Source organism: Somniosus microcephalus, chromosome 12 (assembly GCF_052327205.1).
Source record: "Somniosus microcephalus isolate GS21.2 chromosome 12, FLI_Smic_1.0, whole genome shotgun sequence".
Lineage (NCBI taxonomy): Eukaryota > Metazoa > Chordata > Chondrichthyes > Squaliformes > Somniosidae > Somniosus > Somniosus microcephalus.
Window position 1 is genome coordinate 71,091,199 of NC_140998.1, and position 17,971 is coordinate 71,109,169.

Consider the following 17,971-nt stretch of genomic DNA (forward strand, 5'->3'; position numbering starts at 1 on the left):
GTCCGTGTGGTGAAGGTACTCCCACAGTGCTATTAAGGAGGGAGTTCCAGGATTTGTACCCAGCAACGATGAAGGAACGGCGATATACTTCCAAGTCAGGATGGTGTGTGACATGGAGTGAAATGGAGATGGTGGTGTTCCCATGCGCCTGCTGCCCTTGTCCTTTTAGGTGGAAGAGGTCGCGGGTTTGGGAGGTGCTGCCAAAGAAGCCTTGGCGAGTTGCTGCAGTGCATCTTGTAGATGGTACACACTGCAGCCACGGTGCACCAGTGGTGGAGGGGATGAATGTTTAATATGATGGATGGGGTGCCAACCAAGTAGGTTGCTTTGTCTTGGATGGTGTCTAGCTTCTTGAGTGTTGTTGGAGCTGCACTCGTCCAGGCAAGTGGAAAGTATTCCATCACACGCCTGACTTGTGTCTTGTAGATGGTGGAAAGGCTTTGGGGAGTCAGGAAGTGAGACACTCGCTGCAGAATACCCAGCCTCTGACCTGCTCTTGTTGCTACAGTATTTATGTGGCTGGTCCAGTTAAGTTTCTGGTCAATGGTGACCCCCAGGATATTGATGGTGGGGGATTCGGCAATGGTAATGCCATTGAATGTCAAGGGGTGGTGTTTAGACTCTCGCTTGTTGGAGATAGTCATTGTGTGGCGCGAATGTTACCTGTCACTTATCAGCCCAAGCCTGAATGTCGTCCAGGTCATGCTGCATGCGGGCAGGGACTGCTTCATTATCTGAGGAGTTGCGAATGGCACTGAACACTGTGCAGTCATCAGCGAACATCCCCACTTCTGACCTTATGATGAAGGGAAGGTCATTGATGAAGCAGCTGAAAATGATTGGGCCTAGGACACTGCCCTGAGGAACTCCTGCAGCGATGTCCTGGGACTGTGATGATTGACCTCCAACCACCACAACCATCTTCCTTTGTGTTAGGTATGACTCCAGCCAATGGAGAGTTTTCCCCCCGATTCCCATTGACTTCAGTTTTACTAGGGCTCCTTGATGTCACACTCAGTCAAATGCTGCCTTGATGTCAAGGGCAGTCACTCTCACCTCACCTGTGGAATTCAGCTCTTTTGTCCATATTTGGCTGTAATGAGGTCTGTAGCTGAATGGTCTTGGCAGAACCCAAACTGGGCATCAGTGAGTAGGTATTGGTGAGTAAGTGCTGCTTGATAGCACTGTTGACAACATCTTCCATCAGTTTGCTGATGATTGAGAGTAGACCGATGGGGTGGTAATTGGTCGGATTGGATTTGTCCTGCTTTTTGTGTACAGGACATACCTGGGCAGTTTTCCACATTGTCGGATAAATGCCAGTGTTGTAGCTGTACTGGAACAGCTTGGCTAGAGGCGTGGCTATTTCTGGAGCACAAGTCTTCAGCACGACAGCCGGGATGTTATCGGGGCCCAAAGCCTTTGCTGTATCCAGTGTGCTCAGCCATTTCTTGATATCACGTGGAGTGAATTGAATTGGCTGAAGACTGGCTTCTGTGCTGGTGGGGACCTCAGGCTGATATGGAACATCCAATCGGCACTTCTGGCTGAAGATGGTTGCAAACGCTTCAGCTTTGTCTTTTGCACTCATGTGCTGGGCTCCACCATCATTGAGGATCGGGATATTCATGGAGCCTCCTCCTGTTAGTTGTTTAATGGTCCACCACCATTCACGATTGGATGTGTCAGGACTGCAGAGCTTTGATCTGATCCGTTGATTGTGGAATCGCTTAGCTCTGTCTATAGCATGCTGTTTTCACTGTTTAACATGCATGTAGTCCTGTGTTGCAGCTTCCCCAGGTTGGCACTGCATTTTTAGGTACGCCTGGTGCTGCTCCTGGCATGCTCTTCTACACTCCTTATTGAACCAGGGTTGGTCCCCTGGCTTGATGATAATGGTAGAGTGAGGATATGCCGGGCCATGAGGTTACACATTGTGGTAGAATGCAATTCTGCTGCTGATGATGGCCTACAGCGCCTCATGTATGCCTGGTTTTGAGCTGCTGGATCTGTTCTGAATCTGTCCCATTTAGCACGGTGGTAGTGCCACACAACACGATGGAGGGTGTCCTCAGTGTGAAGACGGGGCTTCGTCTCCACAATGACTGTGCGGTGGTCACTGCTACCAATACTGTAATGGACAGATGCATCTGAGACAGGTGGGTTGGTGAGGACGAGTTCAAGTAGGTTTTTCCCTCGTGTTGGTTCTCTCACCACCTGTCGCAGGTCTAGACTGGCAGTTATGTCCTTCAAGACTTGGCCAGCTCGGTCAGTAGTGTTGCTACCGAGCCACTCTTTGTGATGGACATTGAAGACCCCACCCAGAGTACATTCTGTGCCCTTGCTACCCTCCGTGCTTCTTCCAAGTGGTGCTCAACATGGAGAAGTACTGATTCATCAGCTGAGGGAGGGCAGTAGGTGGTAATCAACAGGAGGTTTCCTTGCCCATGCTTGATCTGAAACTATGCGATTTCATGGGGTCCGGAGCCAATGTTGAGGACTCCCAGGGCCACTCCCTCCCCACTGTATACTTTTTTTTTGCAAGTCATCCTTGGTTCCGAGGGACTGCCTAAGAAGAAGAAGAAGACTGTATACCACTGTGCCGCCACCTCTGGTGGGTCTGTCCTGCTGGTGGAACAGGACATACCCAGGGATGGTGATGGAGGAGTTTGGGACATTGGCTGAAAGGTATGATTCTGTGAGTATGACTATGTCAGGCTGTTGCTTGACTAGTCTGTGGGACAGCTCTCCCAACTTCTGGATATTCAGTTGTTGTTTGATGGCAAGGAACTCTTTGATGTAGTACTCAACAGGTTAAAATCATGAAGATTTCAATCCCAACTAAAAAACAGAACATCCAAGCATACCGAACTTAAGTAAAACAAGCTGAGCCCCTATTTTAATTGCAAACATATGCTTTCTCTTTGATGTCTGGATTTTCCTCCACTATCCCACCCCCAAGTTGGGCAGAATAGCGATTTAAAAACAGTAGGAAATTGGATTGGTGAGACTTACCACTGCCTCCTTGCTCCAACCTGGATTATCCTCCCACTGCCCCCAGCTGCTCCTTATTACGGCAGGTTTGGCCTGGCAAACTGCCTCGTTGGACTGACTTCTGCTGCTGTTTCTGCAGTCTTCAAGGACCACCAGGAGGGGGGGGGGGTGATATTAACCTCTGGGGTAGTGACAGAAATCCCCATGCCCCTTTTGGGGAGAGAGCCAACCTCTGGATTCTCGTGCATCTACCACCCACTTCGTCCTACCATTGGCAGCCATGCCATTGCCGTTCAGGCTCTAATCTCTGGAATTCCCTCCCTAAACCTCTCCGTCCCTCTCCCCTCTCTTTCTTCCTTTAAGACCCTCCTTAAAACCTACCTCCTTGACCAAGCTTTTAGTCACCTGTCCTAATATTTGCTTTGGCTCGGTGTCAGTTTTGATCTTATTACACTCCCGTGAAGCGCCTTGGGACGTATTCCTTTGTTAAAGGCGCTATATAAATACAAGTTATTGTTGCTGATATTTATTTTCATGTAGACATCTAAGAGTGTCATATAAAATTGCTCGGGTACCATCTAGCAGTTTACGGTTCTACCTTCGGACCGCCTCAGGTGTCTGAGCACTTACCAAAGATCTGCCAGTGGCAACTGAAAACTTGCACCTAAAAGTGCTCCAGCTCTACTCATATTGACCAGCTCCTGAGAGCACGCTCTGAGAAAAGAGTCGAGGGGTTCTCCTGCAAATAGTTCCATTAAATGAGACTTCTAGCAAATCTGGAGACATACCAACTGGAACATACTCAAAATGTCATTGTTGGTAGGGTCCCAGATTCCAGTACTGTACTAGGTTTCATATCTCTGCCATATTCCCAGAACAGTCAAAAAGAACTGGTGTCCTTTAGGCTGGCTTATAAAAAAGCATCAATCCTTATCTCTGGGCGTTAGGGTTGACGGAGTTATCTGTATCAAACTCAGATTTCTCATAACAGACTCAGAACTGTATCTCTTGGCCAGTGGTCTCCAAAATGCTGCCCTACATAGTATTAGTGAAGTCTCTTTTGCTGAAAGTCTCACAGCAGAGTAGCTGAGTCAGTGTTTTGACAAGCATCCCATAGCCTCCTCCCTCCAAACATAATGGGCAACTTCCTTTTGTCGCTAGGGAGCACACTTGGAGAACAGATGGGCATAGAACACATGATCTTGCCAACAATCACAGAGGCACATTAATATACAGGAATTAAGAGCAGTGTGTTTGACCTTATGACACTTGTTAAATCAAATCTGTAGCCAAGCATTCAGGCACGGTTAAATGAATGGGCAAACAGCGCAAGGTCCCTGTATCGCTGCTATAGAGATTGGACACTGATAATTGAGACACTGGGTAAGATTTTCATTGACTATGCTGTTCAGAAAACTGATGGTACCACCACGGAAATCATGGGAAAAAGCATACTGCTTCCAATCTGGCCGACACCATCCTGAAAGTGTTGTACCCATGGGTGGCTGCAGCGTCAGCCTGTTTTAGGTGGTAGGCCCTTTTAGGATGCATATAGGGGTCGTCTGACATACAATATTTGTGGGAGACTGCTGGGAGGAGCGTGTGCTGTGCATGCCCGAGTTTTACCCGGTAGTACAGCCGATGAGGACCAAACACGGTAAGTTTAAAATTAATTTTCTGGGGACAGGAGGAACAGGAGTGCTTCTCTGGGCTCCACGTGAATCGTGTAGGCTACCGCCACTCTGGGCTCCCCACTGTCCGCGATCAGCCCACACACCCCCATGGATCTACCTTGCTGCCGGCCAGCTTGGTCTCCGGGATGCCTGACGTTGTGCCATCTAGAAGATGGTGAGCTGCAGGTGCCTGTTTGGTGCTAACAGCCCACTGGTGGCATGGTAATGAGGCCCAGCCCTCAAAATGTGGCATTAGAGAAAGAAAGAATACTAAAGTCTAAATGTGTCTAATCTGTCTTTATCTAAACCACTAAAGAAACTAAAACAGCCTAACATTCAAATTTACATTTCAATTCCAGGAAAAACATACACTATGCTTGGGAAGGATAATTCAATGCAAAATCTTGGTGTTATTCCCTGTGCAATATCCTGGCTTTTTAAACTAATAAATGAACGCAAGGAGAAAACTGGCACTCGATTCTCAGTCAGGGTATCTGCTGTGGAGATCTGGGGCAAGGATGAAAACCTTAGGGATTTGTTATCTGAAGTGGCCACTGGTAGCCTCCAGGATGGCCAATCTCCTGGTGTCTACCTCAGAGAGGATCCAATCTGTGGAACTCAGGTATTTTTATTATAGTATATATACTATATAGTTATACTATTTTCAAGTATTTTGATATTGTTTCTAAACTCATGGCTTTTCCATTGTGTATTGAAGGATGTTTGAAACCTTCTAGAGATGTTTAAAATGTCACTATCGCTCTTTTGGCTTTATTTTTTTTTCCATCTTTGCTCCCTTGGTATACATATTTTGTTACTAATTGCCCCGGAGAGCTAATCTGTTGAGCAGAAATGCAACCCCCCTTCCAATTAGTAATATTTTTCTCTTCACATTCAGCTACAGAATCAAAGTGAGCTGAGAGCCCCCACGGCAGAGAAAGCCGCCTACTTCCTTGATGCAGCAATAGCCTCCAGAAGGACCAGTAGGCCAGATTGCGATGAGGAGGAGAGAAGAAACTCCCATATGCTCTTTACCCTTCACATTTACCAATATCGAATGGAAAAGAGCGGCAAAGGGGGAAGTACGTTCACTCTAAATGCCAAATTCTAATTTGTAAAATGAATGTATTCTGCTAATATGGATGCCACAGATAACGGTACATTAATAAATTTACTACTAATAAGTGACGGTTACTACCTGACTTCTCAGAAAACTTCACATTTTTGCCTGTCATTAATATTTCATATTGGCACTGGCATTGTTGCATTCATTATGTCTGTTAGTTGAATAAATTCAGAATCTCTAATTGGGTTTGTAAAATCTTGCTATATTTTTGCAGTGTCAGGAGGGCGTAGTCGTTTGCACCTGGTTGATTTGGGGAGCTGTGAAAAGGTTTTAAGCAAGAGCCGGGATGGTGGTGGTGGCCTCTGTCTGTCACTTTCAGCTCTAGGCAATGTCATTTTGGCATTAGTCAATGGTGCTAAACATGTTCCATACAAGTAAGTAACGTGCATGAAGAATTAAAGAATTAAGTGTGAACTCTGAGTAAAGCATTTTGCTGCAGAGATTTTCAGCTATGAAGAAATAAGAAGTTACCCTGACTTTAAAAAAAAAAATTATAAATTTCGAAATTCAAAAGGGCCTAGCATTTTTGGACCTAGCGATCCTTTCTTAATTAGAAAAATATTCGGGCTTAAAATCTGTAGCTCTTCTGGTGGGCTTCTGTCAGAATGGCTAGAAACTAGACCAGGGCCAGGGCCAGTTAAACCATGTCCCAACCTTACACCCAAGTTTCCTGGATTGCCTTGTGAGGTGGAACCTCTTACAAGGTCATCAGAGTATGGGCGGGAGACTGGGGACTCTGGACATCAGAGTTCCTGTGCCCTGGGCCTACTTAGGGACTTAGCGTATGGTTGGCATTGCTATGCTTGGTCAGGTGTGCCGGCAAACAACTGGTGTCTTTTTTAAATGAGTTTCAGGGGTTCACAGGAGCAGCAAAAATGTGCCCTGCTCTACAGCTCTGCCCTGTACACTTACAGTCGATTTTCCGACATCTTCAGTGGAGTTGGTGGCATTCCAGACTGGACCTCAGCAGCCATTGCCATTCAAATTGTGCGACCTCTCCCTGACCCCGCAAACTTTGGCAGGGTCAGAGGCAGAGGTCAGGGCATGGCACATCTCAGCACTTTCTCTCTTTTTACCATAACAGTAAGGTTGTAAACTAGCCAGAAGTCAGAGCCGTTCATTTTAAATAAATCCATTTATTCATCAGCAGATTGTAAGATGAGAAGATTTAGACTTTTAACAATTAGCTGTTTAGTACAACTCTTGCTGTGGACCACAGAGGTACTAAGATTGATCCTTGGACTGTGCTCCATTAGCAGATCTCACAAGGGGGCACATTAGGCTGAATCTTGCCGGAAAAATAACGGCATGTTAATGAAGCACGCCGTTATTAATTAAGAGATACGATGTGAGTAACGAATCTCCGCAACTTGCTGGTTGATTTACGCCACTCCCGCTGTTTGCCTCACAGAAACGGCATCTCACCCTTGACTTCCCTGTTATTTTTAAGAACTTGCTGGATTTGCACATTAATTGACCATTAACTTGCTGCAGAAAGTTGAGGCCTAAGGACTCTTTTAACAATGTAATAATTGTTAATGCAAAGCCAATCAACTTCTCTGACCCAAAAAGGGAATCATTTAAACTGTTCAATCTCATTCCTACTTGTAGCAAACTTTTCTTAGAAATTTAAAACATTTCAAATTTAAACTTTAAAATGTTTTCCTTACTTTTGCTTTCTGTCTCTTTTCTTTTTCTATCTTAACACAATCTTTTTTTCCCTCTTTTTACTTTGACTCTAATTCACCCACCCTAATTCGCCCTCCTTCTCTGTTGTTCCTCTATTTCTTTCTCAATTCTTAAATCTCATTGGGCCAACAGTGCATCTCCTGAACCAGCCATTCACTGAGGTCCCAGCTGCCCCATTGCCCTCGCTGCGCTGTTAACAGCTCGCACTTCCAGCAAGTCATGGTGCAAAAGAATTGTGAGCTGAAGGGTGCAGGGAAAAAATCTAATTAGCAGCCTATGCTGCAAGATGCCCCACTCCCAACAAGATTGGGCCTAATGTTTGACACAATTATTTTCAATATCAGTGTAGGAATCTAGGGGTTGAAATTCTTTCTGTCGATAATTTGACCGAAAAAGCCAACATGAGCACATGCTCTTGAATAAAAATAGCATGGGAACAAAATGGTATTACTGTGTCTGTCCAACATTTTAATTTAATGTAAACATTATTGAGGAGTTGTTGAAGGAAAGATAGCTTTTCATATTTGGATGCAAATCAGTTGACATTTTGCTTGATTTTTCTGTGTTCAATGCCAATAGCCACAAACAGAGAATCGAGGCCAATGAGTGAACATTTTCATTACATTTGTGGCAAAAATAAAAGCATCTGTTTATCTTCTTAAGAAAGGTTTTGTAATTATGCTAAATTCAAGTTTTGTAATTATCCGCTGTAACATTGACTGTGTTTACATTTTTTCGAAGCCACATAATGTATTCTGCAGGCAAGGACATATTATCCACATTTAAAAAAACTTTAAGCTAATGTTCATGCCTGGAGAGCTTTCATTATAAAATAAGTTGCTTTAATGATTTTGAAGAACAGAATTATATGTAGCTGATTCTGTTCTTCTGTGCCTAAAATGAAATGCCACATTAAAACTGATTATATTTTGAAAAGAACACATAATGTGAAAATTCTGCTTCAGTGGATGTATAAAATAGCCACTCAACTTAAAATGCTTAATCCATCACTTTCTTTGTACCTGAGTGTTTTTGTTCTGTTGTACAATATAGAGATAGCAAGCTTACTATGCTGTTGAGAGAATCGCTGGGGAATATAAACTGTAGAACAACCATGATCACCCATATTTCTGACTCTCCTGCCAACTATGCAGAAACCCTTACAAGCATTCAGCTTGCCGCACGAATTCATCGTATGAGAAAGAAAAAGTCCAAGGTCAGTATCTGCTCCATGTAGAAGATCAAATGATGTTAGTTTCTAATGTGGGCCTAGAAAGCATTTATAACCCTGTTGCGGTAATTAAAAAAAAATTCATTCATGGGATGTGGGCATTGCTGGCAAGGCCAGCATTTATTTCCCATCCCGAATTGCCCTTGAGAAGGTGGTGGGTGGTGAGCCGCCTTCTTGAACCGCTGCAGTCCGTGTGATGAAGGTACTCCCACAGTGCTGTTAGGGAGAGAGTTTCAGGATTTTGACCCAGCGACGATGAAGGATCGGCGATATACTTCCAAGTCAGGATGTTGTGTGACTTGGAGGGGAACTTGGAGGTGGTGGTGTTCCCATGCGCCTGCTGCCCTTGTCCTTCTAGGTGGTAGAAGTGGTGGGTTTGGGAGTAACAGTAAACCACTTCCCATCAAGCATTGTAAAGTTTAAAAGCCAAATTTTTGCCTCAGTTGCTTTCCTTTTAAATTTGCAGTTCTATTTTCTGTGTAAAATAAACACCTTTCTGTTTGAACTAGTATGCCTCAAGTTCATCTGGAGGGGAGAGTTCTTGTGAAGAAGGTCGGATTCGAAGGCCACCTCATTTAAGGCCCTTCCACCCAAGAACCACAGCTCTTGATCCAGGTCTTCCTGTTCTAGGAATATCCAGTGACCCAGATTATTCTTCAAGCAGTGAACAATCATGTGATACAGTTATTTATGTTGGTCCCAATGGTGCAGCACTGTCTGATCGAGAACTAACAGATAACGAGGGGCCACCAGAGTTTGTACCCATAATCCCTTCTCTAAACAAGAGGTATGATCCCAAGAGAGGCAAGGAAACTGCCATTGTTGGTAAGAGGACTGAAAGGGACTATTTCAAATGCAACACTTTTGCTGAATTGCAAGAGAGATTAGAGTGCATTGATGGAAGTGAGGAGCCCATCAAATTTTCTTGCGAACAAGGACTTTTCATATGTAGTAGTAGTCCAGTTCCTACAAGGATGGAGAATGTGCAATGTATAACAGTACAGGAGATGACACAATCTGCCACTGCATCAGAGAAGGTATCTCCTCCACAAATATATGGAAAACATTCTCCAATAGAAACAGTGTCTCCTAAAAAAGGGCAGAGTCCACATACTCAGATTCCTGTGCAGCAGCGTAACGGATCTCCCGTGAAGAGCCCATCTCACTCTATAACAACCGAACATTTGAAACTGCAAACCAAAGCTGAAGGAAGCAAAATTGAATTAAGTGTTAATACTGTAACAGATGGAATCAAGGAGACAATCACAGCTTCCCCGAACGTGCCCAGATCCAATAGTCCGAAAGCACAAGAGCAGGCACAAGCCACACCTGCACCTGTTGTGAGGGAAAAGATGTTTTTCAATAGAAGGCCTTTGCCAAGCCCCGCACCACCACCTCCCCAAACAAAAGATAGAAAAATAGTGTGTTCAGAATTCAACAGTGACTGTGTGACTAGAACTCCTCCAGTAGGAATGAGCCATCAGGTGACAAATAAACCGGAGTCTATTGTAACTGGAAGTGCTGCTGCACATTGCAGAAGTACATATAAACAATCTGGTGCATCAGACATAAACCGCCTAAGGTCAGCATTACGGAGTGGTTGTATTGACCGAGATATGTTGACCACTACTGTGACCTTGCAGCAGCCTGTGGAACTGAATGGAGAAGATGAGCTTGTATTTACAGTCGTGGAAGAACTGTCATTTGAAGGGATTTTGGAAAGTGGTCGACCTGCTAGCATTATTAGCTTTAATAGTGATTGTTCACTTCAGGCCCTGGCCTCAGGCTCACGGCCTGTCAGCATTATTAGTAGCATCAATGATGACTTTGAAGCTTATACCTCACCAGCAACCACTGCTGGAGCAAATATGGACGCTGTTGTGCCACTTGCAGATGATTCTTTTTGCAACAGTAGCAGACGATCATCAATTAGCTCCTGGCTCAGTGAAGTAAGTATCTGTGCCCTAGAAAGTGATGGGGCGCAGCCCTCTGACACATTTGTTGTGCAGTCTTGCTACAGTTATGGTGAGAAGTCTCTGGGGCCTTTTAACTTGGATTCACCTGACATGCTGCAAGACATGACTGCACCACTGACACAGGCTCAAAAAAGCACCTTGAACGATAGTAGATTCTGTTATTCTGAACTGGGTAATGAAAGTATCAGTTCAAGCAGACTTCTCATCAACACCAACAAAGGTTCCAATGCCTTAAGTTTATCCAAAGTGATTTCTGGCAAAGTTGTGACTGGCACTAATAATTCATCAGTAACTAAAACTAGCACCCCAGTACATTGTCATGTCCCAGCAATTTCTGAAGAAGATCCTATTTGCTGCTCTAGTCTTCCCAGGAAAATAAAACCTACCTCATCTGTGAGCCTTTGCGGTAGCACAGTACATTGTGGAGACACACAACGGCAAGAAAACGAGCTTGAGGATCCTTGGTTACGACGCACAAATAACCAATTGGAACCAAAAGCTGAGGATCAAGCACTTTCAGCAAAGTCATCTCCCAAATCTGGTACTAGCAGTCAAATAAAACAGCAAATGAAAACAACCCAGAACACTGGAACTATTCCTAGGCTTAACAAATCTCATACAACTGTTTCCTGTACGCAGAGAGTTGTGTATGGATGTGAAATATCAAATAAATCCAATGGAGTAAATAGTACCATTGGTGCGAACACAAGGAAAAATGATGTGCCAGCAAAGGTATCACAAGTCAAAAAAGGAAATGTAATGGTTGCTACAATGCCAATAATGCACACCAGTGTCAATGCTGGAGCTATACCCAAAGACCAACGAGATTTTGCTTCAGTTACGAGCAGTTTAAAATCAACTGCATGTAAGAAAACATCAGTACCCAAAACAAGCATGCTACCGAGGCTCAATGGGACACCTCCAGCGCCCCCAGTCCGTAAATCTAGTCTAGAACAAAAAAACAGAGTTACGCCACAAACTGGTGCCCAAAAATGTACCAGTCCAGAGGTAGTTAAAGTATCACCATCAAAATTAGAGGATGAAATAGATGGAAGACTAAATGTTGCTTCTTGTATTGTTGAAGGTAACAATAACAGACCAACAAACATAAAATCTGACCAGTTCTCTGTTAAAAACATTTCAAATTCAAAATCCAGAATGCCTAAACCTGAAGCTGTGCATCGCTGTGGGAGTCAGATGTCTCTCGAGAGAAGCGATAGTCTGTCATCGGTAGGATCCAAGAATAGTGTGACTAAGGAAAGTGGTCACCCTGTCAACAACAACAGTAGAGCCGGCCGATCAGTACCGAGGCTTGGTGTGTCACCGTCAGCTCCAGTAATGTCTACTCCACCCATTCCTGTAGTCCCTGGACCAGGTAAATCCAATCAAACCAAATGTGCTTCCAACAATAAGGTTGTAGTGTCAGGAAATAAGTGTCGAAGCCTCTCTACAAGTGGTGCAAAGGGGTTAAGCACATCTGTTAAATCATTAACCCAGTCAATGGGTCGAAGTTCCAGTGTGCCATCAAATGGAAAAACAATACCTCGTTCAACACAGGTAGCAAATTGTAAACCTGGCAAAGGAACAATCATGGGAACAAAGCAAGCAGTCAGGGCAGCAAACAGCCGTGTCTCTGAACTAGCATCTGGGGCCTCCTCCAGTAAAATGGGTCATTTGAGAGGATCCACAGATTCTGACAGTGGGAATGACAGTGGAGTCAACCTCAGTGATGAAATATCACAGATACCAGTCTTGCCTTCTCCGTACAGTAAAATAACTGCACCAAGACGACCTCAACGCTACAGCAGTGGGCACGGTAGTGACAACAGCAGTGTTCTTAGTGGCGAGCTGCCTCCAGCCATGGGAAGAACGGCTCTCTTTTATCATAGTGGTGGCAGCAGTGGCTATGAAAGTATGATTCGTGACAGTGAAGCGACAGGGAGTGCGTCCTCTGCACATGACTCCATGAGTGAAAGTGGAATGTCTTCATCTGGTCGCAACAGAAGTTCAAAATCCCCCAAAAAGCGGACAGCAGGTAAGCTTTATGCATCTATTTATTAAAGTATTTGGCTCACATTTTTAAGAATGGGAATTTCAAAAAAAGTCAGTCTGAGGAAAGATGACTTTTAAATACATAACAATGAAAGGTGAAGCTATATTGTGTGAAGGTATATTGTGTGTCTATGTATTTTTTAATGGCCTAGGGAGAAAAATTGGGTTGCTTTGTGCCTCCCGTTAGTGCCCTTGGAGGGCGCTAACGAGGCGCAAAGCAACTAGCGCCCGGGCGTGGCGCTGCCCACGCCTCCCGCGAAATACAATGGGTGGTTAGTGGCGGCACTAACTGGTAGTGCCCCGTGGTGCTGCGCCACCGGCGATGGCGTCATCGCCGTGCACAGCGCCCCGGCCACGATCTTCGGCAGCGCCCCCTGACTTACCGCCAGACGCTATGCCCGACGGGGTCAGGGGGGCCTACCTGCAGCCAGGGAGGTGCAATTTAAAGGCGACGTGCGGGGCGGCCATTTTTGTTGTTGGCTGCCTGCCAGCACCTGCTTGCGCTCCCGTCCCCGGCCTCCTGAACGCCCCCCCCCCCCGCGGAGTGCTGGCTGCGCTCCAAGAGCACTCCCGATCCCTGGGGGCCCGGCTGGGCCCTGGGTCGTGCTGCGCAAGGCCCCTCCCCTTTAAGAAGGGGAGGAAGGCCGCAATATTTCCTCGCAGCGCCCCAAGAGGGATGCGGGGCGCTTCCAGTAGCGCCCCGCTTCCCTCTTGGGGTGCAACCAATCAAGTTCCAGTGCAGAGGCGCTAATTTTTACAGGGTGCTACTTTTAGTGCCCCGGCGACGTTAGCGCCCCAAATGGGACGCTACTCAATTTTTAGCCTCTATTTCTTCAAGTGCCCTCAGATACGCACAGCGCAGGTGCAAAGTGTAGCTTCAGGTGTCTGTATTAGTAATTTACTTTTATTAGTAACCTCAGATCACCACTGATCCAATGTGTGTTATTCAGCTTCCCACTGAGTAAAACTATAAATATATGGTGCTATCGCCACCATTCACTAGAAATTGGGTTGTCTAAGGTCATTTCTCATAGGACCTTTCTTCTTCTTGCCAATTATTTCCCAACCCCACTTCACCCCATCCTGCACATCCTTTCCGGAAGACATTGATTCCTTGCTGGGTTACAGTTTCAAGCGTGCCAGTCGCCCTCCAGTATCTCGCTAAGTGTTCAGTATTCATATGTGAGCCTTGACAGTGAATGTTAGCCAGCTATTCAACAGTCAGCCAGTTGCCATTTTTTCCAAATTGGGTTGAGTTCAAATCTATGGTTTTGGAGATTATCGGATTTACTGGTGCTAAAGCTATGGGCTCTGAAATTGCAGGGGCCTGAAAGCAGAAAACTCATGTAATCTGGGTGGACGGGGGGCAGAATTTGGTTTGTTGCTGGGTGACACTGTGTTCCTTATTATACCCATCAGAAATTGCAATTGAATTGAGGGTGAGTGCACAATATGACAGCATATATGTGGGTGGGCACATAATACAAATGAGGAAAATACATCAAATGATGGATTTCCCATTTTGCACGATGGTGATGCTGGGTGTGAAGGATGCCTATGCATCTCTGGCATCCAGTGTTGCTAAGGGCCTCAGGGCAGATTAAAAATTTAAAAGGCCAATTTTCCAAAGGGAACCGGTTGCAGAAGAATTGATGAGTGAGTGGCAGCAATAGGAATTTTTTTTTACTATGTTGAGTCAGGACTGTGGATTCATTTACGTGGCAGCAAGGCACCTTTCAGTGTTGTAAATGGCATGGGAGCCAGCCTACAATACGTTAATGCCCCTGACCCTGGGTCAGGGCCACATCCATGGGGACAGATGGAAGTACTGACTCACCCCAAAACTTCCCCAAAAAGGCCTCCCACAGAATAGATGTGCTATAGTTCTGGTAATAACAGCCACAGTTACTTCATAAAGTTATAGGTAGCAATTCTTGAAATCAATATCTTAATTTACTACGAGTAGTAACTTAAGACACCCAAACAGAAGCCAGTTGACATTATTCACATCTACACCCTAACCACCTCGTTAATATATTACATAATGAATGCAAATGAAAGTAACATCATAATCTGCTGGTGATGATAATGCAAAGTGGAGTTCAGCAGGAGACAGCATTGGCCATGTTTCACCAAGAGAGTTATTATTCTCATCAATAGTTTGCAAACATCAAGATGCTTTCTTTGGAACAGTCACTCCGGTACCAACACCCAATGAAAAGTTGGCAACACCGCAACCTTGTCAGAAAAGAATCAATGGCCTGAAAAGGCTTGTGAAAAAAAATTGTTCAAAGGTTGAAAGGACATTGTTGAGGTGCTATGCTATTGAAGAAATGGAAGAGACGCAACAATCTTCAAAATCATTCTAGAGGATAGACATCTACCTTGGAGTCCCAGATAATCTGGTGAGTTTTAAATTAATGTTTCTCCTATGCAATCTACCATTGTGTGCAACTATATTTAAGCAAAATGTTGTTTCTAAATTTTGCAAATAGAAGCTGCACTTTGCCTGCATTTGAGCTGTCTGCTTTCAGTTCCACAGCACATCTGCATATAATTAATAGCTTGTATATTGTCCCTTTTGTCTCCACAGATGAGTTGCTGTTCTTCAATTTATACGGCATTCAATGCAAAAGGATTTGTCATTTCTGAGAGCATGGATGAAACACCAGACAGCGAGGAATTCACTAGCGGAAAGGAGTCATTGGGGCAGAATTTCAGCTTACCGCCTGGGTGTATTTCAATGAAATGAAAATTGGGTGGTGTTTATATTGAGGGAGCTGATCGACAGTGCCAATTTTACACTCCAGTAGCAAGTTGTAAATCTATCCCATTATCTGCCAGCAAAAATTATAGGAATAATTCTCCAACTTTGGACAGCCAGTTGTGAGCCTCGCCTGTCAGGAGTGCACATTGGACATTCGGGCACATGCCAGACATGATTTGTCAACCATTTAAATGAACAATTGAGCAGTATGTGACTGAATCTCCAATATGTGCTCCCTGCTGGAGTAGCAAAGATTGGAAACTGTAGATCCAAGGAGGGACTTCCATGATCTGCCACTGAGCGGTGGGAAGACACATCCCTGTTGCCTGATCCAACAGAGATTGCCTGGAGGTACCTCAAACATTCAGACGTTCCACACTCAAAAATAGGGGAAAAGTAAAGAACAAGAGGCAGGTACCAAGCTTAATTCATGGCCTGACATCCCAGAGCAGTGTGGAGAGGGAATACAGTTTCCCTCAACTTAAAGCGGGCACGTTGGTGTTACAACAGTTTGAACCCTATACGCGTTGGATGGTTTAAAGGGGCAGCGCTATTAATATTGAACAAAGACTGCAGCAAATCACTATAGAAACTGTAACCCCACACTATTTAGAGGGGATTAAGTACACATGGTAATTGGATCTTAACGAGGTGCTATTTACTTACTGAACATGTTTGTTATTGCAGTCAGTGCTGAGCAGTGCAAGCAGTAACCCAACACCAGTTAGAGGTGATTAAGTATACAAGGGAATTGCAACATAATGAGGTGCGAGCTGCTGAGTAAACACCTGTTTCTGCCCGAAATACATAGAGTGCTTGAGCGGCAACTTTGTAATTAACTATAACGGAAATGGTAAATTGGCTAGCATTTTTGGCCGATTTAAATGATTGCCTGATTTTAAACCTGGCTAGATGAAGTGGTGGAGACTTTAAATAACAACAGAAAATGCTGGAAAAACTCAGCAGGCCAGGCAACATCCATGGAGAGAGAAATAGAGTCAACGTTTCAGGTCGAAACCCTTTGTCAAGACCCTTTGGTGGAGACTTTACGTAGCTGGCGAAGCGGGCCATTTTCAACACCCGTACTAGTGTGTGACCTGAGAACTCGTGGATGCACATTGCTATGGTTCCCCTGGAAAATATTGCGTAGTTTGGTTGGATAGAGTTAACAGAGTAGGTGGGTTCTCTAGTTAATCTATTGCTGTAAAATCAGCAACCACCCTCCATGTTGCTAGAGAAAACGGAAAGCCTTTCCATGGGACCAGCATCCCCTTAAATGGTGGAACAACCTTCGATGGACACGACAGCCAAAAGCCTACCAGCTAATTTTTATTTACTTTAAAAATATGAAAGAGAAGCCATGTGCTAGTTGTTTCTGATCTGGGGATAAAACTGTTTATTAACACTGTTTAGTTGTTAAAATATTTTTGCACAGAAATGTGAAGTACTGGTAGAAATTGCACTTACAATATATTTGTGTCGTGTCCATATCATCTGTCCAGTTGTACAATCTATCTAAAGATAGTAGTGGGGATAACTACAATTAAATGTATTCTACTTTTATAATGAGTAATAACTTATTCATTTGTAATATTTTTCTAGTTATCACAGTAAAGTAGGTCTATTCTTCTCATTTATGCCTCCAGCGTTTTTGAATGTCTCCATTGTCTTTTTATTCTTTCTCTAAGCTAGTCTTACAAACACATAAAGCATGGACCCTGCAGCAAATATGGAATTATAACAGCTTCTTGATTGTTTTATTCGATTTGGCATGGTTTCTCTGTTGTTCCCTGACAACATTACCATACTCATGTGAAAGGTCTCCTACCCCGTTGCCAATAGTAAAAGCATAGTACTGCAACACAATCTACATCTATGATGTACATGTGCATTCAGAATGATACAATATTGTAACATTCATAGTAGATTTGCACCACGTAGAGCAGAATTCAAAAAGCTGCCTGTCAATCATCGGTTTGGATGAATGATGGCTGCTCACACATTATTCTATCAGTGTTAGCTGTTTCAGTACTGCCATATTTTGCGTAATTAGAAATACATTTCATCTCAGTGACTGGTGTTAAATTAAGGCTTAGTTGAGTGTGACTAAAACATCCAGGTAAATCAGTCACGTAATGATTGCCTGGCTGAGGGTAATTGATTCCATTCCCCAATAATTAGCTTACATGCTGTTTTTCATCCTCCATCCTTAAAATTTTAACCGTCCTGTTAAAATTATGTCTTGAAATGTGAATTTGCTTTCCCACTTCTAAATAATACTTTTATGCCTGCCTAAACATTATCTGGTTTAGGTCGGTGTTAAGATTGTTGCCAGATACATTATCACTCCCACATGCTTCAAAGAAAACGACTGACAATCGACCAGTCTCCCACTGAATCTGATCTTGGGTAGTCACTGAGGTCAAAGGGGAAGTCGGAACAGATGGAAGTTGATTTGTTCAT

General features: G+C 44.2%; 1 protein-coding gene across 2 annotated transcripts in view; it reads left to right on the top strand.

Annotated features, from left to right (window-relative positions):
• Nucleotides 1-17,971, top strand: part of kif26ab (kinesin family member 26Ab) — a 246,052-nt gene that overhangs the window by 198,270 nt on the left and 29,811 nt on the right. Inside the window, exons 8-14 of one of the 2 annotated variants that reach the window (XM_086003101.1) lie at nt 5,027-5,289; nt 5,566-5,749; nt 6,008-6,167; nt 8,536-8,698; nt 9,223-12,724; nt 14,902-15,146; nt 15,335-17,141. In XM_086003101.1, the coding sequence (XP_085859227.1) occupies nt 5,027-5,289; nt 5,566-5,749; nt 6,008-6,167; nt 8,536-8,698; nt 9,223-12,724; nt 14,902-15,110 (4,481 nt within the window). In that variant the 3' untranslated portion in view covers nt 15,111-15,146; nt 15,335-17,141. Of the gene's footprint in view, nt 1-5,026; nt 5,290-5,565; nt 5,750-6,007; nt 6,168-8,535; nt 8,699-9,222; nt 12,725-14,901; nt 15,147-15,334; nt 17,142-17,971 lie in introns of those variants that run through there. The other variant, XM_086003100.1, reaches the window with a different exon arrangement.